Consider the following 25,430-nt stretch of genomic DNA (forward strand, 5'->3'; position numbering starts at 1 on the left):
AGTTGTGTTCCTTATTATAATAATAAGTATAACAGTAAAGTTAATAGTTATGACTTCTGAATAACTATCTTAGACCAACTTATCCAATGAAATAAAAATATAGATACATTATAGTACCTACTTACCCATTCAAACTTCAAATTGAAGTATTGAAAAAATTAACCTACATAGTACCTATGTTGTATTGTAAAACAATCTTATTCTTATCTAATATTACTGTCATAATATCAATCTTCAGATCAGTATTTAAATCAGATATTTTTTATACTTTCAATATTTAAAAGGTACGTCGGGAAGACGGTTTTTTTTGTGAAGGAGATACTTTTTAGTTTTTACCAAGGTTCAAACAGGAACCAATTCGGTTACTTCCTTCCGATAGCGCTTATAAGGCGTCCCCTTTAACTATTTCTTCAAACTGTTTAACTGTACACTAGGACGCTAAGATATCGAAGCTAAATCAAAATAATTATTTATCCGATGTTAAAAGTGATTATTTACTCCCAAAAATGAACTATTTTATATTTTTTAGTATTTTTAAGTTTTTTTTTTAGATAAAAAAATATTGATAGCATTCATTGGCCTGATGATCCTCTAAAATTATTAATTTATGTTCCTATGTTTAACATTGAGGTCACAACAGAAGTATTATTTATAAATCTTTTGATATGGTTTTCAGGTTTTGCTACATTTAATTTTGTTAGATTAAACTTCTTTGCGGTATTAAGCCTTAAGAAAATAGAAAATATAATATATTATGTCTAACAATATTGGTCCCTATTCAATAAATATAATTAAGGTATAGACGTTTTAATTTTATATAATATGGATGATATTTAAAATTTTTTTTACCTTTTAACAAATGCAATTAATATTTCGAGAAAAAAATGTTTGGTTAAATTAATTTTATGAATTGTTTTTTCCATTGCACGGAACTCTTAAACTAAAATACTGTACTTTTATTAATACATTTACTTTTGTGCATAAATATAATATTGATTGGTACATAATTTAAAGAACCAATGTTATAAATAACCTAATTGGTTAACAGTACATTCGACAATCGACGAAAACGTTAAAATTTGCGGTACTGGACGTTTCCACTTTTCTCCCTGAATCGATGTATATATTTTTTACACATAAAAATAGGTTGTTTGGTTTTACCTAAAATGTACGATCATCATATCGGCATGTACTGACTACATAATTCACGTTATGGATTTATGACCCAATTTAATGGCTTACGATTAATAGATCAAAGTTATGTGAAAGTATTATTGAATTATATTTAAATGTTAATTTAATATTTTGACATTTAATGATTTGCATTGTGTGTTTATGTTTAATATTTTTATTCTTAATTTTTTGTTCGGAGGAGGGAGGCACATTTGCGGAGAGATTTCACGTCCAAGATTCATCAGACAAGCGTTTTTAAACGAATTTTCTTAAGTGTTCAACTATGTTAAATGTATTTATTTACTATTGACTAGCTTATAAGACAATGTTTTGATTTACACGAAATTAGTTTACTATTCTTATTATAATTTCCATTTGGTGTTCCATGCAGTTCGGTGCATTAGCACTGTTGCATTTACTGAATGTATATTGTCTGCAATCTGCATTAGTGCATTAAGCACTTCAGTCTTCTCAATTTTTGAATGGCACTATGGTGGTATAAAGTTTTTATGGCCGTGGGTGTTTTGGTGATAACTGTGATGAGTGATAACATTGAGCATCGACATCGAATCAAGATTTAAGATAGAAGTAGTAACGGTTTAGTCATAGAATGTTTCTGTTATAATTTAATCTGTGGTTTGTGTAGCCATTTATATCTTATAGTATATACGACTTTATTTATAGCTATTTTGTAATATGTGGTCGTTTTACCGGAAACCCGCAGCTGTCAGAAGTTGCAGCTGACTTATGGTCACCAGTTAGACGACAACTATTATACTAGTACACTATTGTAAAATGTAAATTATTTAATCTGTGGCATTTCGCGTGCTAATTTCCTCGAATAATTTTGAAATACATTTAAAGTAAAAATCTATTATCCATGTCCGTTTGTGAGCGGTGACGCGCATACTGCGATATTACAACCTACAACTAGTGTTGTCCAATATTTGTGTCTTTTCTATGAGTTTGCACTTGTCTTTGACAGATTGAGCACGTACAGGATGTATTTTTTATACTAACGACTTAACTACGGCATGCTTGAAACCTGTCTACTGTATTGTCATTTGTCGGTAATTAGCAGTCATCTATAATTTTAGCCATATTGTGTTAGTGTTTACTCTTCCAACTAGTGACCGCTGACAGAGTACCTGACCATAGCTAGGGCATAGACCAATTATTAACTAACCAGTAACTTTATAGTTAATTATATAACCAAGGTGGATTCGTCAATCCACTTTGAATTATATCGTTGTTATCGCGTTCCCGCCAATCACCATTTCAAATCTATTCGGTAGTTTGGCGCCGTGACGTCTTGACGACGTGACTCCGTACGCAATTTCGGGCCTTTTCGCTGGCGACACTGGCGTCGCAAACTCAGGGGTACCACCTTCACAGGCGCGTGGCCGCCCGCCCCGCCAGACGACAGTACGACACGTCGCGGCCTCCGGCGGTCGGTCGACGGATTAACAATAGTATCGGCACCCGCCGCGCGGGCGCGCTGCGCAGAGCGACTCTACTCCGCATTTCCCATTCGACGGCGACGTTTATCCCGTTCACCTTCCATTTTGTGAGCGAAACTCCTCGTGCGCGATTCCTCCGTAGTCCGCGAAATACACGCACAGCGATCGTCAACACAGTCGGTCGACCGTCCATTTTTGTTGCCGTCGTGTGCGTTATCCTCCGTCGGTCCATCAACGAGACGTCTCCAACAGGCTGTAGCTGCACTGCATAACCACCGGCGTGTGCCCGTTTTCTTCGTCTTCTCGTGAGTATGAATTCTTGAATTCCACCGGATTTTACGGCCAAAATGTTATTATACGATTTATTATATTATTTTGTCGACGTCTCAAACGTGTTCATCTGTGTGTGTGTGTGTGTGTGTGTGATTTTTTTTATATTCATTTTATCATTCCGTTTGCATTTCGCTCTCGTCCTCTCTCTTTTTATCACTCACTCTCTCTCTCTCTCTCTCTCTCGCTCTCTCCACCAAGAACGTCGACACGCGTACACCACCGTGGTGAGTGCCTATAATGTGGCGCGAGTGTGCGTGGAATTGTATATGTGTACGAGCGTTTCGTATATTTTCTGTATGCGAGTGTGTGTACGTGCGCGAGCAGGAACATATATACATGAAAAAACTAGGGCATTGTGAAAGGCGAGCGAATACTACAAAATTTTTTCTCTCTGCAATTTCCATTTCTCGTGGGTAAAATACTGCTGTAACCGATGGACGTTTCGTCCGGAGCCACCTACTCGCTACCCTCGAAAGAATATTTTTTTCCCATATTGTACCTTTAGGCGTGCTATCTTTAAAAACCGATACCGTGTGTTAAAATTGTTAATATTTTCTTTTTTATTCTGTTTTTGCCACATATTTTGATTTTTGTAAGATATTTCTGACCAGAATTGTTAGCCTATTTGGTTTTCTGATGTACACATTATTTTTCTGGTTGGGGTACTGCATTGCTGTAAAAAAACAGCGTCCGTCTCAGTTGAAATCATTATAGGTAAAACATGTTTGGCATTATCAAACTGGTTTTTTTCTCAATGAGTACAATCACTTTTAAGGAAATTGGAAAGTTTTATTGACAATTATTATTTACCTAAGTAAATGAATAACTATTTTATGTAGGTACATTATCACTTTTTAGTTCTTAGATAGGGGGTACCCTATTATTTTATATAGTTATGACTAGAGATTGGATTTTTATGTTCTGATACCTAAATAGTGGCTTAATTAAAAATAAGTTCTGGAGTGGGGGATTGATATTTTTTTCACTTAAAATACAAAATGTTCAAGTACCTACAAATATTAGTGTTAGCCTATTTGTATATATATTATAAAAGCTCTGGGGAATTTATCCCCTTAATTATGCTCCTGTACCTGAATTATGAAATAAGGTGGTTTTTGTGCAGTAATTAATATATGGACATGTTTTCTTAATATGCTTTTACAAACAAAATAAATTTCTTAACTCAGTCTTAAAAGCGAAACAAATCACTTTTTGTGTATCGTGAATGATGCAATTGGCAGATTGAAAACCACGTGATCAAGCTAACACCGGGTAGTTGCTTGGAGATGCTCACCCCTGTTAAAAATTGGTCTTTTGAGACAGATTATAGCGTTATAATAGTATGGTTTAAACTACTGAATTAACAATTAATTAAAATTTTTATCATATTAAATATGTAAAAAAAATGTACCTAACATATCAAAACAATTATCAACTAACATGTTTCATAGGTAAATCTTTATATTTGGTCAATGAGCCCGGATTGTTTGAAGAAAAAAAAATTTGTTATTTCTGGGAGATCTTATTGTTGATGATAATATGTAAAATTTAAACATGATATTAAATATTTTCCATTTTTTATTTTAAGCAATATAAAGATGAAAATCGAAATCAATTATTTTAAATGTTGTAGCACCCTAATTCCCTAATTTGTATGGAAAATCTATACATTGTGACATAAATAATAATATAATATACCGGTCATTTATTGATTATATTTATTTTAATTTTAATATATGAATGGACTTCTTAACAATATTTTGTGCGTATACACGGTAATAAAAATGCAATGATTTTATAGTAATGACAAATAACAATCTATGATACATTAAACAATTATAAGCTACAAATATAGACAAGAGAATGAAAAAGGTAAATAACAACAAAGAAAGATATAAGTCGAGACCTGCTAAACAAAATCAAAGGTAATGGAATTACCCGCAGCCATTAGAATATTAGAAAGACAGTTTATCATATGATTTGTTTTATATGGGACGGGATAGAATAATTCACTGCATCTTGTGTTACGGTGATTTACTTTAAAACGGATGAGGGAAAGGAGTTCATCACAATCAATATTCACTTAAAGTAAATTGTGTAAATTTGTTTGCCTAATTAATATTACATATCAATAATAACGGATGTAGATAACATATAGGTTATATCTTCCTTAGTTCCTTATAACTTAATAAAAAAAATACTTCCCTTAATGTAATGATTAGTCTTTAGTATCATAACTAGAAGTTAGATACAGACAACATTTAATCTATTGATTTTTTATTTATTAAGTTCTTTGTAGTTTAAAGTGAATAAATTGAAATTAGATGTAAGGGACCTATGTAATTAATAATATTATGCTATTGTAACATGTAGACTACTATGAATAACCAACTTACATTTTTACTTTTCTTGAGGAAAGACTGCTAAAATGTAATAATTAATGTATCTATTAATTGTATTAATTGTTTTAGGAAATAATTGAATAAAAAATATACAAACACAATGAAGGTCCCCAAGGAAGAATCCAAAGAACAAAGTAATGACAACACATTAAATGATGATGATAATTTGAGCAATCCATATGATACAGAATCAAATTCCGATTCAATTGATCCACCAACAAGGGATGGAGATTTTTCAGAATATATGTGGATGGAAAATCAAGAAGAGTTTGACTTACAGGTATATCTATACTAAATTCTAAAAGAGAATAATCAGTTTGCCCACCAATATTCAACTGGTATGGCGCATATTTCACTGCTTAACCTAACAGCATGTTAACAAAACTCTTGAAGTGATTTCTCTATTTTGGAACAGTTAATTGTTATAACTAGATATATTTGTAAGGTAACATACTTATAAAAGAAAAATAATTATCTAGAAAATTTAAATTAATGACAGCTGAGTGCTGATGCAAGGTGGCTTGGTGATACATTTTGATATGGCTAACCAACTTTATACCTTATTACTTAATTGGATAACTGCCAATATTAAATTATCATAGTTACATAGTTGTACTATGATTTTGAATTTAATATGTAATAAGGGAAATATGTTTATTAGTTTTTATTTATTATTTAGGTATATCAAAAAAATTATTCATGGATATCATAGTAATAAAATATTTTATAACTTATAGGTTATGAAAGAATTAGAAGAAAAAGAATTGATGAAAGAATGCCTCGAGGCTATGTTAGACGATGAACAACATAATAGCAAACAGAATGGTTCAGCAAATGGAGATGCTCAAACGTAAATTAAATTTTTTCTATTACATATATGTGTTTATAAATATGCTAATTTTCCTATTATTTATAGAAATGGTTCAAGTAGCTCTACCTCAATGATTGCCCATAGACTTGATCATTTGAACTTAAATACATCTTGCAATAATGGTGATCAGCCAAGGCAATCTACAGTAAGTCTGATTATTTTTGTATACATTTTTTTAACTTCATTGCCAAATATGAATTGTTGATAACGAGTAGAGTATTGTGTTATTAAAATTTAACGGTAACATGTGACATTCACTTATACCCTTGTTATATAAATTGTCATGGTATTTTAAATTGATTACATCTATAATTCTGGAGAGAGATTTACCTATGTAAGGAGCATTAAGTAAAATTGATGATATTAATGTCACAAGTATAATTTTATTTATTAAAATTTAAAATTGAATACTGCTTAAATGAATAAATGTAGTAACACTCAAATTAAATTGTTTCTTATAGTCTTTCAAGTCTTGTCATCTGTTTTTAATCAATTTTTCTTATCCATTGATTTTTATAATTATTTCCTTATTCTTGTAACTTAACTGTTATTGTATCTATAGTACTATAGTAATTACTGTTAAGATAATGTTTCTTTGAAATAAATCTATAATTAAAGATAAATAATTTTAAGTTGGTTGTAATTAATTGCAAATAAAAATTTCAATATTAGTTTTAATAAAAATATTGATAATTTATTTTATTGAGCATGCAGTTTTTACTTGTTGTTTTGCAATACATAATTATTTTTTATATCTACCAAATTTAAATCCTAGGTGTGAAATAAAAATTGATGAACAGTTAAAATTAAAACTAGTCAAAGTTTATTTACTGTTTATGAAATATTTAAAAGTACAACAAATATTATGATGACTTCTTTATTTTTAAAAAAACAATATTTTTTTTTGTGAATACTATTCTATTGCTTAAATTTTTTGTAAATGTGTGTTACAGAGTACTCTAAATCCAGATGCTGCCGAATTTGTACCATTAGCAACCCGGTCTGTGACTAATGCGCCTGTAGTAGTTGCAAGTCCTTCATAAGCGAGTAATAAATATTTTTAACATACAACTATATATTATAAATATATATATATATAAAATAAAGTAAATATTAATCTATCATCACAAAGTATAATATATTTTCATATTAAAGAAAACTTAAATTTTCAATAAATGACTATGATGAATTTTTTTTGTAAATATTCATTATACTCATAATTTTTCACTCGATTTTATCATAATTTAAAATTACTGAATTACACATATAATAAAAATTGCACTTATGTTTTGATCACTATTGTCATTCGTATAACGGATTTATTATCGATTTTTTATAATGTTAACAATGGAAAGTAGTACAATGTTTATAAAAATTAAAATAAACAAAATGGCTAACACAATCCATGTTTAAGCATATTGCCACTTAGTCAACTTGTCATGTTTTCCAGTCTATTTTATCTTTTAGTTTATAATTATTGATTTAGTATTCATATTATAATATTAATTTGATTGTTTATTATTATATTATTTTATTTTTTAACAAACTATGAATAATGGTAGAATATTGGTTCAAGATTGAATAATTATTTATGCTTATAATAGTTATTTTATTTTCTGTAGATTAATAAATAATTTTTTGGTGGACAGTTAACAACAACTGTTAATTAATTAAAAGATACAAATAATTGGTGTTTGTTTAATTTTTTTCCTGCTTGTTATGATTTATCTTTCTTTTTTTTCAAATGACTTAGAAATTCTGTTTGAATTTATTTTTGTAATCTGACATGGAAAAAGTTTCAATCTAAAAACTTCAGATGGTTTGATTGAAAATTTCTTTAATTTATATAATATATATATATGTGTCTATATATATAGGTGTATACATTTTTTAGGGGGGTTGCTTATTGTAATATTTTTTCTATCGATTCAGGCAAATCATTATACTGTTCATTTTTATACTCGGAAAAATTGTGTTAAAAGATTTTATTTTATTTTAAAAACAATGCCAAAATACTAATATTTTCAATTATATCATGTTTTGATTTTTATTCTTTAGCGAGCCTAATAAATAATTAATATTTTAAGTACAAATATGTTGTTTACTTAATATTATTTTATATAATATTTTAATTATATATTAGTGATGTGATAAGTAATATTTTTGTACGTCTTAACTCTTTGTAGTCGTTTTATCATTAAGAAACTTGTGTGTAATGTTTCATGGCTAAATTAAATGAAATATGAATCGTTTAATGAGTGATTATTATTTGGATTAGTGTAGAAATATTTATATTTCATTTGATGTATTGTGTTAGTTACATTTTTAATGTTTATATGTAATTATGATTTTCAATAATATGGTTTTGGGAATATTTAAATAATAATTTTTTGGACAACTCTCGTCAGACTGATTGGTACTGTGTTAAATTTACCATCAATTTTGATTTACACCTCCAATAAAGTTAAACATTTGTATCTTGATTTTTATGTTACTGTTTTGATATTTATAATTTCTTATATAATATTAGTTCTTAGGTTTTATTTAAAATGATTTTTACTGTTTTGTTATTTATATTATAATAACAACATTTTAGTACTCACTAAAATGGTATTTATCCTACTTTTAAGTTATAGATAATTATTTGATTCATACATTTCAAATTCTTAAATAGATGGACATTTTAGTTCTGACGAGAATAATATCCAATTGAACATTACAATACTGGTGTGTACTGTAATTAAAATATAATAATATAATATGTGTTTTTGATTGCTAAGTTGACAAATTAATATTATTATTCATTATTGTTACCTTAAATTTAAATAGTTTATTTCGTACTATGATATTAATCTAAAATATATACATAACACTCAAGTCTAACACTATGTAGGAAAATTTGTATATGTATTTTGTGGATTAAACTAGAACTATTAAGTACAGTATAAATCTGATGTATTAGACATTCAAGAATATGTTAAACTTAAAAAAAAAAAATGTTAAATCTCTTAATTTTTTTAAAATTGAGCTAAGCTAATTGTTAATCAATTTTTTTAGGTAGGTTGACGTAGTGTACACGTTTGTGAATGTAATAAACTTTGTGATAAGCCAAAGTATTTTTTTTATTGTTTACTTTAAACATGGCACATGGACCAATTATTTTACTATATGCAGTTTACAATTTGGATATTCACACTTGAAACAATTAATGGTAATAATAGTTATTTTAAATTTAACTACAATATTATTCTATGCACTAGTTCAACATATTTATTTTAAATTGATGCTCCAAAACTCCAATTAAAATGAAAAAAAATATTTTTTCATGATTTGTGAACACCTAGTACTGTTCATAGATTGTTTTTCAATCTTTGGCTGTCATATCACTACATCAGTATCCTGTTTGTATATTCATGATTTTTAGAATAAAAGTAAATATTGCCAATCATTAAAACATACTGACGATTAATTTAAAAAGTGAGTTTTCTTAACACCTGTTTTTCTTGTTTGACATAAGAAATAAGAAAATAACAAAATAATATTAAATTTGACGTAAGCTGAAGAAATCTTGGCTAATTATTATATTAAAATGCTTTTCGCAGATGATTAGCAGTGACAAAGCCAATAGTTATCCTTATCACTTATCATGTTTTACAGTATTTTGTCTCGTTATTGAAAACTAAAAATTATTAATTAACGTTCCCAAAATAGATTGAAAACATTCTTTAAAAATAAATATATTAATAATTTCTATGTAAACTAATGTAAACCAATGCTAAAAGACATGATTATCTATACGTCAAGCTAATTCACTAATATTTATAATTATTGAAATGTAGAAATGTAAGCATTTTTACTTTGATTTTAAAATGTGATTCTGCATTAAAAATACTGAAAGAGTTGTAAATTGTTAGGGGTGGTTCATGTAATTTTCTAACAATAAAATACTACCAAAATTATTTTATGACTGCTCTGATTTGGGACGCTCTCTACAGGTGTTGCCGTTTGTTCTACACTCGGTAAAGGGATATTGGACAACGACTGTATATTTTATTATGCATTATCTTCCATCGTTTTTACATACGATATGTTGGGAAGTACGCACAGCTGTTTAAAAGACTAAAAGATTAGACTGTAAATGCACAAAATCCAATTCATATTGTTGAATCTTGTCTCGCTAGCCGAAGGAAATACATTAAGGGTATATTATTCGCTGGGGACGCTCTACCCTCCTTGAAAAATTTATAAATTCTGAAGTAATTAATAACCGAGATTACGTTTCACGAGTAGATGGCCCCCTGAGTATTCAGTTTAAAAAATGGAAACGGTTCCCGTCATTTTTATATGTTCATTGACACGATCGAGAAACGCTTTTACCGATAATATAATGAATATGAGATGCAAGGATCAGATGAATGGGCTGCATTATGCATCACAAGACTAAATCACCAAATCTCGTATTATGTCGATGCGAATGTAGGAGCCCACACTCAATACATTAAGAGGTCATGGTTGGACGTGGATTTTAAATTATTGAAAGAAATGAGAGGTGTTTCTCTTAATCGTGTACAGACGTACAGTCCTATATTCATCACTTAAATTCCTGGCGAATTTACCGTCAAGACAGTCCTGACCAGGATTACCTATTTCTCGCCATATTGGAAGACATTCAGAACCTGAATCAGCAATAAAATAAAACGATGTATGTAGGGCACATATTTTAACGAGCTTCAAAATGTTCAGTAATATTAGTGAACACAAATTTCCAACTAATTTTAGTTCTGCCTTTAAATCATCGTTTTGTTTTTGCTCGAGAATTATGAAGAGGATAATAAATTCTGTTATGATGTATTGTGATCGCGAATGGCAATGATTAAACATTTCTGATTAGGCCATTCATTGTATTCTGTAGTTAATCTTTTAAAATATCATACTTTTCTTGACAAATTAATCCTTACTTTATAATTAAGCAAAAATGCATTTTCGATGATATTTTTTAAATTAATTTACGAAACACCAAGGGGTATTGTATTGTACCCCAGTTAACGCCTATTACTACTCGTAAAACAATTTATATTTAAATTTGACTAAAAATTAATAATTGTCTTTGTAGGTACAAACCTCAAGGTAGTAAGGTACTACTGCGCAAGTCAGAAAAAATCTGTTAAAAAATATTTTGTAATGGAAGTTTATTTTTTGACCGTCGAGGGCCTACCGCATTGTTTTAATTTTCAAACCAGCTTTTGGAATTTTGGATATTATGCTAATGTCTAGTTGCTAGATAGTAATTCCTCTTTATGCAAATTTTAAATTTATATTACTTCAACTGGTAAGTTGTTGAAAATTCTATTGTGTATTACTGCATTCGATAAACGTCGATTACACATAATATTATTGGTATAATGGTATTTAGCAACAATAACATTTATTCTTTATCTTCGACCTACTTATTGGTTATAATTAGCGTTGGGTAGTAAAATAACTGAATTACAAACTACTGTAACGAAGTTAACTTTTGCTGTAACCTTGTAGTAATTTCATTATATTTTATTTTAATCAACGTAATTGTAACCTTATTAAAATAAGTCATAAATGTAGACTGTGTAGTATATGACATAAACTAGGATCACGATATTCGTGGAAAATTAATAATATTATTCCTGAAATTAATACTTATACATTTTGTCCATATATTTCATGTATAACATTAAGCCATTAAGGCATTAACAAATACCTACATCGATGTTATACCTATACTATTATACAATTCATATAATAATTAAGAGTATAAGTAGTGTACTTATTAGTCGTTAAGGACTGATTTTGTATTCATTTATAAAAATTTAACTTTATTTGTAACCTCCTTATTGAATGAAAAAGTAGCATAATGTGATAAAAATAATGTTGGATAGGTAACGCTACTAACGCATGTAATTTAAATAATAATATTTAATATAACGTGTAACGTAATTTTATTTCTTTTCAAAAGTAATTTTCCCAACACTGGATAAATTTGACTATACATTTTATTTAGTTGGTAATTAATGATTTATATTGTATAGTATACATACGTCAGATATTTATAGTGAACTGGCTGACTGTAAGTTACGTCCTGATTCTTGGGTACATACGTAAGTTTCGGCACGTGTTTCTGTCTTGTATTATATAGGTATAAATTGCGTCCGACGGAAAATCCTTAAAAAAAAAATTGTAATTTCTCTTAAGAAATTTCTAAAATTTTACGTCACTAGATATATTTTTAAAATACGAAAGGAATAAGGATCAAAAACTAAAAAAATAACTTAAATTGAATTTGTGAGGCAATTTTTATTTACATTTTTACCTTCTTCAATATAGACTAATTGGTTTTACATTATAAGTTAATAATTAATAAAAGACAAATCTTGCACATAAAAATTCAACAGCCGATTAGTACCGATAAAAAATGCAATTTAATTAATAATAAATAAAAATATAACATCCTAAATTCATTTTTATTATTTTTGTTTATTAGGTTTAAATAAAAAAAAACCAATATTTTTTACTATACCAATAATATAACAGTGATGTTGACAAGTCTTAGGTCTGATAAAATGGGGAAAAAAATATTGGATGTAATTTGGTAACATACATTATAATATTAAATATATCCGTTACGCAATTTACATATGCACCTAAAATAAACTGGACGAAATTTACATTAAAACGTTATGTTGGGACTCAACACTCAACTGACATATGTGCCTGACTCGGGTAACCTGGGAAATACTGGGTCGCAACTCGCAACATATACCGTCTTAACTTTATTCTTTCGTTTGAAATTCATCGCCTCTCTATTGTCTCCAATCATGTTAATAATGACCGCGAGGAGGCAAAATGTCTGCGGACTTTTTTAATATGGCAGATTGGAAAGATTGTACTTACTGTATTTGCAATTTACTTAGTTGCTGAAGCATATTATCCATTATTACAGTATTAAAAGATAAAAATTGTTCTATAAAACGTGTAGCGCACGAGTCAATTAATATTATACAGAAACAAAAATTAAAAATATTGATCAGAACATATTAAGACATTTTATTTGTCAGGTCTTGGTGTTACACTATCTGTATATATTGTCTATATAGTGTCCATTATTCACACATACGTTTTGGGTTTGCCATACGTACATAATAATATAGGATACAATTGCTACAAATTTCAGCAATAATATCCATTGTGTTTGTATTCTAATATTACATTGGCACCGATATTTGTACGACGTACTCGACAATTACCCTTACGCAAAACTCCAGAAAAACATGAATTGAATATATCTTTTACAGAGCTTTGGTTTATCTGAAGAGATAACTTTAATTCTATATTAGGTACTATAGGTACCATATTTATATATATTTTATATATGTATAGTTAAAAGGATGGCATGCTTGTCGCTTGTGTGATTCTGGAAATATATAGATACTTTCATATTTATATGATAGAACGACCACATTTGTAAATTACTTAGTTACTTATGAAATACTGTAGCTGTTATACATCATTTATTATTTCCTAATTACTAACGAATCGATATAGTGCTGCTATGACTCAAGACCAAATTATTTCTGTCATTATTTTTGTATATATTATATAACCTTCGGCTATACTTACAGTTATACCGCATCTCACTATTCTAATATTAAAAATGACGAAGACCCTGGTAAAACGAAAAAGATATCTAGTTGATGAACCTCCTCCAGTTCTCCCCTCACCACGGTTCCGCAATATCAACTCTGAATGCCTGAATGTACGCGCTGTGAGCCCGTGACTATAAAGATGTTTTTCTTCTTTGAAATTGCCTAATTAAAGCCCCTTAAAATATGAGTGTGAAACTATCTCCACCTAACTGCTATTTGAATAAATTTCCAATACATACCTGTTTATTTTTCAGAAAATCGAGGAAAAATGGAGCATTGTCTTATGGATAGTTGTAAACGTTCATAATGTGCTAGTGCTTTTATTTCATATTTGATTCACAACATCGCAACCGTGGACCGTGGTCGATTGGCAAACTAGAAATTCCTGATGGAGGAACAAACATCCAAAAATATGTCGCTTGTACGTCCTACGCATATATTTTAAAACTCAATGAAATTTTCAATTACTTTATTGGAGTTGAAATAACATAACATACTATAATAAAAATATTTTTTGGTACCTAATATGATTTTTCATTTTTAATGTTTAGGTTAATCAGTTTACTTTAATAATTTGTTTGAATTTAACGTTGCAAATTACATGTTAAATTTGTACTAAAAAAACGTTACTATTTTCAAATGGGTACGACTGTTCTATGACTAGCGCAATGCTCATCAGAATGTAGTAGAGTACCTAGTACCTACCTACCTAGATACAAAATGCCTACACTAGCCAATAGCCAGTACCTATTATAACGTGGAAAAAATGGCACAGACCAATAGGCAATAATTAGTACTTACTAGTTACTACCTATCTATTAAAGATTGGCTTATTCCCAAAATCTAATTTTGAGGTGGGGGCTGGGGGGTGCGTTCCTTTTTATTTTTAGTTGAGTAAAAGGTCTCGTCGCCGCCAAATTCTCCTCACGCGTCACGACTCACGGAAACAGATCATAAATTATTTTTTGTTAAAAATTCTGCAACATTTAGCTTTGTAACTTCCGTTATATTTAACAGATTTATTTGAAATTTGGAAAAACCCCTTTTCAGTCGAAGTCAATTGATTTACTAGATTCGTAGTAATGCGTGACCATAAAATGTGAAATTGTTTTGCTAGCACCGTCCGTTTCTTTAAGTGATTATTTCGCAGACTGCTGTTGTTATGCTAATTTCTTGTTTATTATTGATTTAAAAAAAAATTGATATTTGTGAATTGATCGTGCTGGCGTATCGTACATTGGTGGGCACAAGTAAAACGAGAACGTTGTAGATGTAATGTCCCTTAAATGTGAACACATGTGCCTATACTCTACTCATAATTAGTAATTCATACATTTGTATTGCCAATATAGGCAATTTCATATGTAACTTTACTGAGTAACCTAATACCTAGAGGGGAGGGACACCTCCTGAGAAATTGTCTTTGTGAGTGTTAATACCATGTTCAGCAATGCGCATTGTTTTAATATTGTGATAATGTATTATTTCTAGCCTCCGCATATACTCCTAGGTCACCGAGAGCACTAATGACTAGGGACTGGCCGCCGGCAAGCAGGTTTTAGGACACCATACATTAATTTGTCGTCCCTATCTTACAAATATACAATATGGTAAATTTTGCATTCAGAATAATACATTTCACTCCATAATTTCTAAAATTAGAGTGAATTTACCTGTTATAAAATTTAAAGACAAGAATATTATCTGGGATATCTCTGAGGATTTTATTGATAATATTATTTTTATGTAAGTTATGACTATTTTTAAACTGCAGATTTAAAGTATGTTTTTCCTTGACTGGTTTAAAATATAATTAACTCTAATAGATTCAATATTCAAGTACATATTAAATGCAAAATCCAAAATAATTCATCTGGTTAATGAATATAAATTTAAAATAATATAAATGGGATAAATTTATTAAAATACAATAAAACACATTATTTATTATATAAATCTAATTGGTAATTTTATGATGTGATATATTATTATCAATTACATTTATACATTTATTTATCATATTGTTATCATTATTTATTTGTCATCTTTGTTGGCCACTTTATTAACCATCATTGATTCAAATATACAAATAAATATTAAATACAAAAAATGAACGGTTACCTCAAATATTATGGTTAAAAATTACATTTTTATGTTATAAATAACTCCCTGTTGAATAGAACCCTGTAATAAATTAACCAAATAATGTTATACATCTATACAAACTGCATAATTGTAGTAAATTATAGCTAAAACTATTTAAAAATAAGGTCCTCAATTGTCTGCAATTATATTCTAACATGTGAGATTTCCGTTCAGTCATTATCAAATAAAATAAAATCAAAACATAAAGATTAACATTAAAACTATACGATAACATGGAGGGATTTTCAGTCTAGTATTGAGTTGAACGTACAAGATTCAAATTGTTATCCACGGTGGTTGTTTGATTTCATGTATCGGTACATAAGTCATGTTTAATGGAAACACAATGGGGAGTTCTGTCATCAATAGTTCAGTCATTTTGGTGTGTATTAAATGCCTAGAACACAGTGTAATTATTGTTTTATTATATATTAAGTTTATATAAATATTTCAATTGGAATTACATAATACGTCATATGGCCCAAATAAATAAATATAAATTGTAATAATAATTTGGTGTTTAAAATGTATTGTTATAGGAAATTATTTAGATTTTTAAAGAAACAACTTACCCAGATTTTCCAACAAGGAAACCAGCTGGAATATTGGCAGACATTTCACTTTCATCATCAATCATGTGGATATAAGCTGTATCATCATAAATGTTGTTGTCTGTGATAACAATAGCTTTTGCTCCAGATAATTCTGAGATTACAGTTTTCTTTAAGAAGCTACACACACTGTTCAAACAATTTGTTTTACACATTTTCATTTAGTAATATTACTGTACCAAAAATAACTATAATTACCCTCTTTTCACAAATGCAACATTCCCTTCAAGTTGCTTTGCGTTTTTAGGAATTTCGCATCCATGGTGAGGGTCGACAAGTACCAATTTTGTATTTTTAGCTGGAAATTTTTCCCTGTCCTTAACAAAAAATAAATAAATCATATTATCAAGTTATGAAACACTAATTGTATTCCTTTAAACCTAAAATTGGGCTTATCAGTAAAAGGTAATTATTTACAAAAGGGATGCCAAAGCTTTTGGCTGGTCGTATGCGATATGTGTACTGTAGTTCTGGTGGATGTGTTATCTCAAAAAATATATCTCCTCCGTATTCGAATTCTTTGACATCGACAATGGTCATGTCCCCATTTGTGACTGGAAAAAAATAAGTACAAAAACACATCATTATTCCATTATATTCTTATTGTTTTTGAGATTTTTTAAATAACTGGACGCCGAGGAGCTTACAATAAATGTTAAAAACCAACAAGACACACAACAGAAAAGTGTTTACGACAAAGACGGCTTTTCGTATTGAAATCATTTTCGTCACTACGGCACAACAGCAACAGCTAACAGAACGGTTGGTCGGTGGACGACTCTGAAGCAATCGCGTCCTTTATAGTGAGCATTTTGAACATATGTTAGCATTGTATATGCCGAGTGGTTAATTATTATTCAGTATTCATTAAACAAAAAAAAAAACATAACAGAGCTCGAACACCTTCGAACAAATAAAACACATACACGATACACGTCGTCTGGACGTGCCGTGATGGTTATCATGTTCGTCATCTTATCGTCACCAAACATCTGATAACGTCTACGTGTTATCTCTGCTGGCGGACGCTCTTATTACAGAATAATAAATTCTGAATAATAACAAAAATATTCTTTGCTCTTATTTAAGACAATATCATGGCATTGTCATGATGATCTATTATATTATTATCATGTCTATAGGATGCACGAAGGGTGAGGCCGAGGAACAGTTTCTCCAGCACCGCTCCAGTTTTATCGCTTTATGTAAATGGTGCAAGAGCTAGAGGCGAAAAACTTAGAAATGGTCATACATATTACATAATCTTTCAAATTAGGTAGGGGGTAGTACAAATATTTTCAAAAAATGATCATGAAATTCTTTCGTGCGAGTAATATGGTAACATATAAACACGTACCATTAAAATAAAACTATAGAGGAGTACCTAGATAAATATTTTAGATTTTTAATAATTTATTTGGTTTTAATAAAGTGTTTTTTTAAATTGTGTCTATGTACCTAAAATGTGTAATTGACTTTGGGTTGTAAGCGATTAAAAACGTTCGAGAACTGTTCACTTAGTGTGTAACCAGCTGTTCAAATGAAGCTTCAGATGTTTCCGAAAAAATTGTTAAAGTTCAAGTCCTACAAAATTATATTTTTGAATAATTACAATAAAAGAACTAAAATCGTTATTCTTCGTTTAAACATCTAATTTAGTCCAAATTTGAACTTCAAATGTTAAAAAAAAAATTGTGAAAATATGTTTTTTAGATTTTGCAATTTCAGTTAGAACTATTTATGAGAAGCCATGTATTACATTTTCATGCCTAAGCTAAAAAAAATTGAACATCCTTCACTAAAAAAGGTCACCACGTAAAGTAGGCTTATGACAAAAATTATTGTTGATTTTGATGTTCAATTTTTTTTAAATTTTCAGTGACAACTTATGAGGAACTTTCCATTCAATTTTTAAGTTTTTAACCAAGCGAAAATTGTTAATCAACAATATTTTTTAAAAAAAATAATAAAATTCTAAATTGTCTTTTGCCTATAAATTAGTTCAAAAATAATTAAAATATTTTGAAAATTGAAAGGTGTATAGAAATTAAAAATCGAAGCATTCAGTGAAAATTTCATGTATACTTTTATTTTTTTAGTTACACCAAAAAACAATATCGAATTTGATGAAAACGGGTTTTAATTATTTTTCTTTTGTTTCGCTAAGTACAATGTCCAGCACAGAATAATAGGCCAATTAGAGCAATTCGGGGGTTTGTCCCCACCCCAAAATGTCTGCCAAGTTCTCTCAATTCAAAAGTCATTACTTGGTACTAAGAATATATCATTAAAAAAATTATTATAGGATGGGCTTTGGTCCCCCTCAAAAAATTGTACTACTTGCGCCTACGAATATAGCGATGTCGGATATTTAATCAAGTAAATAAAAAAAACATTTCAAACAGTTATGCATTAATAAGTAAACTGTAGAGAATATCAAGTTATTTTCAGTTTTAACATGTAGAAATAATATGTCAACACTAAGTCGTTAACCACAAAAAAAATTGAAAATTAATTTTATGTCTAACTATAAATAAGTATAACAACAGGTAACTGTCGCCTGTCGATTACGCTGACAGATAGCAGTTGTCAGCTGCAGGCTGTGTAATCCAACCATGTCCATATAGTATACAATTTTAATAATATCGACATATTGTAGACCGTAGTAGTGCAGTCCGCAGTCATGCAGCCACGTAGATTGGACTATACCTATAGGAGATACAAGACAATAAGTGCCAAAAAATGTTATGATTATATTTAGTTTTACAATCGAATTACCTATTATAAAATAAATTTAAAAATGTAAAATTATTTGGCAAATGCCTGTAATTTGACGAAATAGAAATCAAAATTAATTTTAATTTGAATAATTTTAGGTTAGTTGGGTATTATGATTTTTGCGGCTCTAATACATTTTTTTGTTTTCATATTGGTATTATAAAAATATACAAATTTTACAAAGATTTTTTTTTTCATGACCTTCTTTATAATTTTAATCTTCCGAACTCCAATAGAAATTACTTGTTGACCCTGGTTACTACGTATCAAGCGCGTTGGGTGGATTAACTAGAACTTTATGGTAGCCTTAAAAAAGGCTATTCGATGATATCAGAGTTTCCTCTGTTTCGGAATCTGATTGTTCTCGCCAGATCTGTCCTGGCTAGTGGCTCGTGGTATGCGGGTTTCCGATGTGGTGCTAAGTCGAGGTGTTCATCGGTTGTCGTTGTTGATCAACTGAGTTGCCAACCCGCAGCGGTCGGTCCGTCAACGTGACTTCCGGTCACACTTGCTCGCTTGTCGACAGTTGAACTGGTCGTCTGCGTAATAGTCTAGTAGCTGGGTTGGCGACAATAGTGACTACTATACGCATATAATGGTCGTCATATCTGAAGGTTTGGGTAGTTTTAAAATTTCAATTAGCACATGCAGGCATGGTTTTGAGAGCGGTTGCTGGTTTGAAGGAAGAAGTTGAAGTGATCCTTCAATATTTGTCATACGACTTGTATCCCACTATCCCGGCGATACTATTTACTTCTAGTGGGAGGTTGATCATACGAAGATACTGATTTGATGAATTTTATTTTTATTCTTAGTTATTTGACCATAATTGTCGTCTATAGGTCGGTGTATCGTTCATATATTTTGGAACAGGAGGTGGGATATTGAGGAAATTTGTCTGAGGGTAGTCCATGTATTTATACCGAATAAGATATATTAATATTATAGGCCGTCCCGGGCAAGGAATCGGGTTGGTGTTCAATGACGTGGTTAGACAGGTGAAAATTACCTCGTCTACTCGGACCGTCAGATTGCGGAGGTGTTGTCTCTCGATTAACGTGTTTCTGTATACTTGTAGTTTTACTGGGTTTTTGGTATTTACTTGGTGGCCTTGAGAAAGCGTTTGTCGTTTACCGTTACATCGTCAATAAACAAGTAGATATCAGATTCCGTCAAAGTTTAAACTTTAGACGCTCACAAAAAATATTTGTGAAAAAGGTAAAGTGCTCAACTTTTTAAAATTATTTTCGTAAGAAAAATTTGTAAAGAAATTTTTATTTAATTTACAAACTTAAGGTATGAACATTAAACATTTTGTGAATTTTACACTACAAAATAATGTGAAAATTTTGGAGATTTTGATGAATTTCTTAAGGGAAAATATTTTAAACACTCATAAGAAACATTGTACTTAACTATGTGTTTTTGATATTTTTGAATTGCTGTATAAACAAATTATGCTTTGTACTACATTTTCAAGCCCTTTTTAATTTAAAAACAAAAACTGTTGTAGTACAGTCAAACGAAAAAAAAAACTGAAAAAAGTCGGTCATTTTAAATACCTATAAATATTACAAAATGACCAAAATTATTTTGAATAAATGCTAATTGGAATATTCTGTGAACATGTCAAGTCTACAATAGATATTTTTTTTAGAATACCTATTTTTATTTATTTTTTTGTTTTTTTGAATTTTTTATTTTTGCAGACCTCTACAATTTAAAATACCTACCAACTAGATCCAATTTGTCACAAAAAACTACTCCCAGTTTAAGCATTTTTACTGCTCCAAGCGGCGATGACAGATACAAAAAAATACAAATCGTGTAATCATTTCTCTCAGAATCAAAAACATTTTCATTTCTTTATTGAATAATCAAATTAATTAGTTTAATTCAGAATTCAAATTGTGAAAAAAATTGAACAATAACAAATAGGTATAATATTCAAATTAAATTCTAACGAACCGTAGGCGTAAGATCTCTGTTGCAGTGGGTCAAGGTGGGTGCCAAGCGTACCTCGGTTATTGAGTAGGTCACTGTAATGGAGGTGTTAAGTTTGAATACTTTGATCTCATACAATTGTATGCAAAAACCATTATTGGCAGAGACTGTTTGTCAGCCTATATTTCTGAAGATATTTCATTATATATTTCTAGTATTAATTATTATTATAAAACCAGTAAAGTGCTGTTGCTATAAGTACTAACCAATAAAATTGTATTATTATTGGAAATATATGTATGTCAAAACACGATATTGTTGTAGCATTTTGATTGCATATTAAAAACATTTATAAAAAACAGTAAATAATTTGACGAAAGATCTCAGTGGGCGGTATAAGTGGAGGCCTGCCCAGTGCATATTAAAAAATGTCGTAGATTGGATATGTTATGGTTAATGGTTAATAAATAATAACCTAGTGTAAATTTGTTAGGTCTACTTGAGCAAACTGTTTATTCTCGGATTTTTTAAACAAAGACCACATCAGCTGAGTGTTAGTGGACTGGCTGATATACTGGACAATCACACTTGGCGCGCCATCTATTGGCTTTGATGATCAATTTTTTCCTTGGACAGCCTAGTTTGTTTTTTGTTTTCGGTTCCAAGCATAGTGTCCAATGTATTTATTTGACCATGATGGGTGAAAATTTTTTTAAAACTTTTTTTAATAGAAAATGTAATAATATTTAAAAAAATTAAAATAAATTAAAGATACTCGATATTAAGTAGCACGATTTTTTTTATAGGCATTTGAATTTAAAATTTTGACAAGATTCACGAACATTTGCAAATTATTATTTTATACTTTTGTAGTTAAAAATTTAGGATATGTTTAATTTTTATAGCTAAGACTTGAATATGTAATGCAAGGTTCTTCATAAGTACGTATCAAAATTATAAAATTTGAAAAGATATACGCACAATTTTTTTATAGACATTTCATATTTACATTTATACAAATATTTAAATATTTAAACAAAGAACCTGAACCTTGTAGGTTTTTGATACAGAACTTATAGAAATGTACCAATTCTTGAATCTGAATATAAGTGCATAATAGATTAGCATTTAGCATTATGCAGGCATCTGCAGAACCTCATTAAACATACCTGAGCACGTATATGACACTTGGACCCAATTATGAAAATTCCAACAAAATGTTAATTTTTCTAAAAACAACTAAACTTTATAACCTTTTATAATTGTATATGTCTTAATTTACATTGTACATATTAAGATTAATCATATTTTAATATCGTACAATTCTTTATAGTGTCTGAATGTAACAGTAATATTGAAAATATGTTAGCTAATAGTTAGTCCTTAGTTGTTGAGACTTTAAGGTAATGAAAAAAAAATGATTAGCACTGTGTGATACCTAATGACTAATTATAATAATGCAAGATATATTAAAATCATTTCAATATATCTTATAAAATAAAGTGTAATACGAAATATTATACATTAACAATTATTTTATATTTTGGATATTTATATTCTAATTTTCATTGATTGTTTTCAATTTAAAAATGTTTTACTTATACATATTCACAACTTATTCCATCAGTGGATTGTCTACAATTTAGTCAACTGGAGTAGGTATTTAATTTATATTTTAGGTACACTTATACATTTTTAATTATAGGTACTACATAAATCATTCCCGAATCACTTGGTATAATAAATAAATTATAATGACGGGAAAAATTATAAAAATACATTACTAACACTGCGCGTGCACATTTTTTTCGTTAAAAACTTGGATACAGCCTCAGGCTAAACTAGAGACTGGTTGTAGTTCTCCCGTCACTCGGTCTTCCGCATTTCGATAAGTACCTTCAGTCTTCACAGTAGGTTGTAGGTACTAGGTACCTATAGGTATCTTTCACACGAAACTTCGTCATCGACATACAACCCGTCTTGATAGCAGTGGTCGAGTGACGTAACTCGGGATTTTCCAAAGTAAGAATACCTAGTAAGAGATTTCCTCAAAGCCATTATTGGTAGGTTCTATAGCATTTAAACTGTATTATTAATATAATTTACAAAAATGGTGGGGATTCAGTTATCCCCTAACCGTATGATAACAGGTATCCAGGTATTTATTACCAAACTCCTAGTGTTCGCCTACCAGGAGACAAAATTATACTGTCAAGCAGCTAAATATTTTAGTGTTTAGTCCTCTAGTTGGTAGTATTTTTTGATAACTGGACATCGTTCTTTTAATTATACAGGGTGTTTCTGAAGTGTGTGAGGTAATTAGTATACGCATACTCACTGTGATACCACAATGAAGATATTTTTGGAATTTTTTTTCTAACTTCAAAATTTGGGTTTTTAAAGTTATTTTTAGAATATAATCTTGAATGTAAAAATAAACACTCTACCTAGTCGTATTTTTTTTGCAAAATTCTCATACGAATCGAGATATCGCATCATTTTTGCGCTTATTGTCTTCATTGTGGCATCACAGTGAGTATGCGTATACTAATTACCTCACACACTCCAGAAACACCCTGTATATGATTAGCATGAAGTCATCTCAATCATGACGCATTATTGGAGAAATATAAGTAAGATGAGTTTCTCGAAATAATTTGGTACGGAAGTCAGAAATATTCAACTATCATAATGTATCCAAAATTTCTCCGCTAGGAATCGTTTTTCATCGAATTCGTCATAGGCGGAAATCGGGGGGACTCACAGGGGCATAGCCCCCCCCCAAATAAATAATTTGAAGTTAAAGCCCCCCTAAAAATATTATATAAACAATACCGTAATTTTGTACAGTTTGCAGAATTTTTTTCATTATTTTATATTCTTATATTCACAATTACATAAGTGCACCTAGTAGGTACATTACATACATACTATTTACCAATTTATTATTTTCGGTAACACACCGAACAATTAAGTCACAATTCACAATAATATTATATTGTGTTTAAAGTTTATATACCTGATATTGTACATATTTTGTACCAATTGGCCATCAATATTGAATAACATATTCGCCGTTCTATTTATAGATGAGAAAAATATTATTTCTTTTCTAATTTTTGTTAATCCTCGAGAAGCGATAACTATTATAGGACTATCGCTATAGCTGGATTAAACCTATCGTAAAGTTTATCGTGATGGAATGAATCGTGTTCGTACATTGTGTAATGGGTATCGTACATTCGTATTCGTACCGTGTTATACCGTAAGTCGTAACCGTAGGTAACCGTATTGACCCTTTTATACTAAATTATATTTTACTTGTTTGATGTTCTTGGGAATACGTTTCTTTTGAGATTGTGATTTAGATTTTTGATAAATAATTTAGTTCAAATATGTTTGAAATATTTCAATTTAAATCAAAAACAGCTGAAGAGATACCGACAAATACTACTGATCAATTTGAAGTAGTTGTATACGACTCAGATTTAGACTTGGGTGATTTAGAGTCTGGTCCTAAAAGACCAAAACTAAAGGGAAGTTATGAATTTAGTATTCGCCTAGGTATCTATCATAGATAATATATACTATCTAGTTGAACCTGAAAGAGGCGATATTGAAGATATCGAAAAGAATATTTCACCTCAAGTATTTCCTAATTTTTATAAAATGATACAAATTGCTTTAACACTACCTATTAGCTCTGCTACGTGCGAAAGAAGTTTTTCTGCTATGAAGAAAATAAAAACATGGCTAAGAACATCTATGCATCAAAAAAAATTTAATGAACTTTCAATATTATGTATTGAAAAAGATAAGACTAAAGCTTTAAGTAATGAAGCTATTTTAAATACTTTTAACAAAAAATGTAATAGAATAATAAAATTAAGTTAAAAATGGTAATTGTACTTAATTAATTATTCTTTTTTTTATGTTTGTAATTATTTAAGTTGTTATGATAACGAGTCAACGAGAACAATTTTTTACGAGTGATTTAATGTAAAAATTAGTGTGTTGGGGGTGTGGGGGACCCCACG

At 29.6% G+C, this 25,430-nt stretch overlaps 2 protein-coding genes and 1 long non-coding RNA gene across 3 annotated transcripts; 1 reads left to right on the forward strand and 2 right to left on the reverse strand.

The window, feature by feature from the left end:
- Positions 1–2,688: 2,688 nt before the first annotated feature.
- Positions 2,689–7,731, forward strand: LOC111042659 (polyadenylate-binding protein-interacting protein 2B). Its single transcript, XM_022327345.1, has 5 exons — positions 2,689–2,938; positions 5,438–5,648; positions 6,106–6,218; positions 6,285–6,384; positions 7,193–7,731. The coding sequence occupies exons 2-5, from the start codon at positions 5,469–5,471 to the stop codon at positions 7,280–7,282; spliced, it is 483 nt and encodes a 160-aa protein (XP_022183037.1). The 5' UTR covers positions 2,689–2,938; positions 5,438–5,468; the 3' UTR covers positions 7,283–7,731.
- A 1,209-nt stretch (positions 7,732–8,940) lies between these two features.
- LOC111042660 lies at positions 8,941–14,163 on the reverse strand. The gene is made up of 2 exons (XR_002605492.1): positions 13,890–14,163; positions 8,941–12,434 (listed from the first exon to the last, which is right to left on the reverse strand). It is a non-coding gene; the product is annotated as an uncharacterized LOC111042660 (long non-coding RNA).
- Positions 14,164–16,134: 1,971 nt separating this feature from the next.
- LOC111042688 (PRADC1-like protein) lies at positions 16,135–17,627 on the reverse strand. The gene is made up of 5 exons (XM_022327379.1): positions 17,319–17,627; positions 17,089–17,225; positions 16,870–16,988; positions 16,633–16,800; positions 16,135–16,457 (listed from the first exon to the last, which is right to left on the reverse strand). The coding sequence occupies exons 1-5, from the start codon at positions 17,392–17,394 to the stop codon at positions 16,337–16,339; spliced, it is 621 nt and encodes a 206-aa protein (XP_022183071.1). The 5' UTR covers positions 17,395–17,627; the 3' UTR covers positions 16,135–16,336.
- Between the last annotated feature and the right edge of the window lie 7,803 nt (positions 17,628–25,430).

The sequence above is a fragment of the Myzus persicae genome, unplaced genomic scaffold (genome assembly GCF_001856785.1).
Source record: "Myzus persicae strain clone G006 unplaced genomic scaffold, MPER_G0061.0, whole genome shotgun sequence".
In the NCBI taxonomy this organism is placed as follows: domain Eukaryota; kingdom Metazoa; phylum Arthropoda; class Insecta; order Hemiptera; family Aphididae; genus Myzus; species Myzus persicae.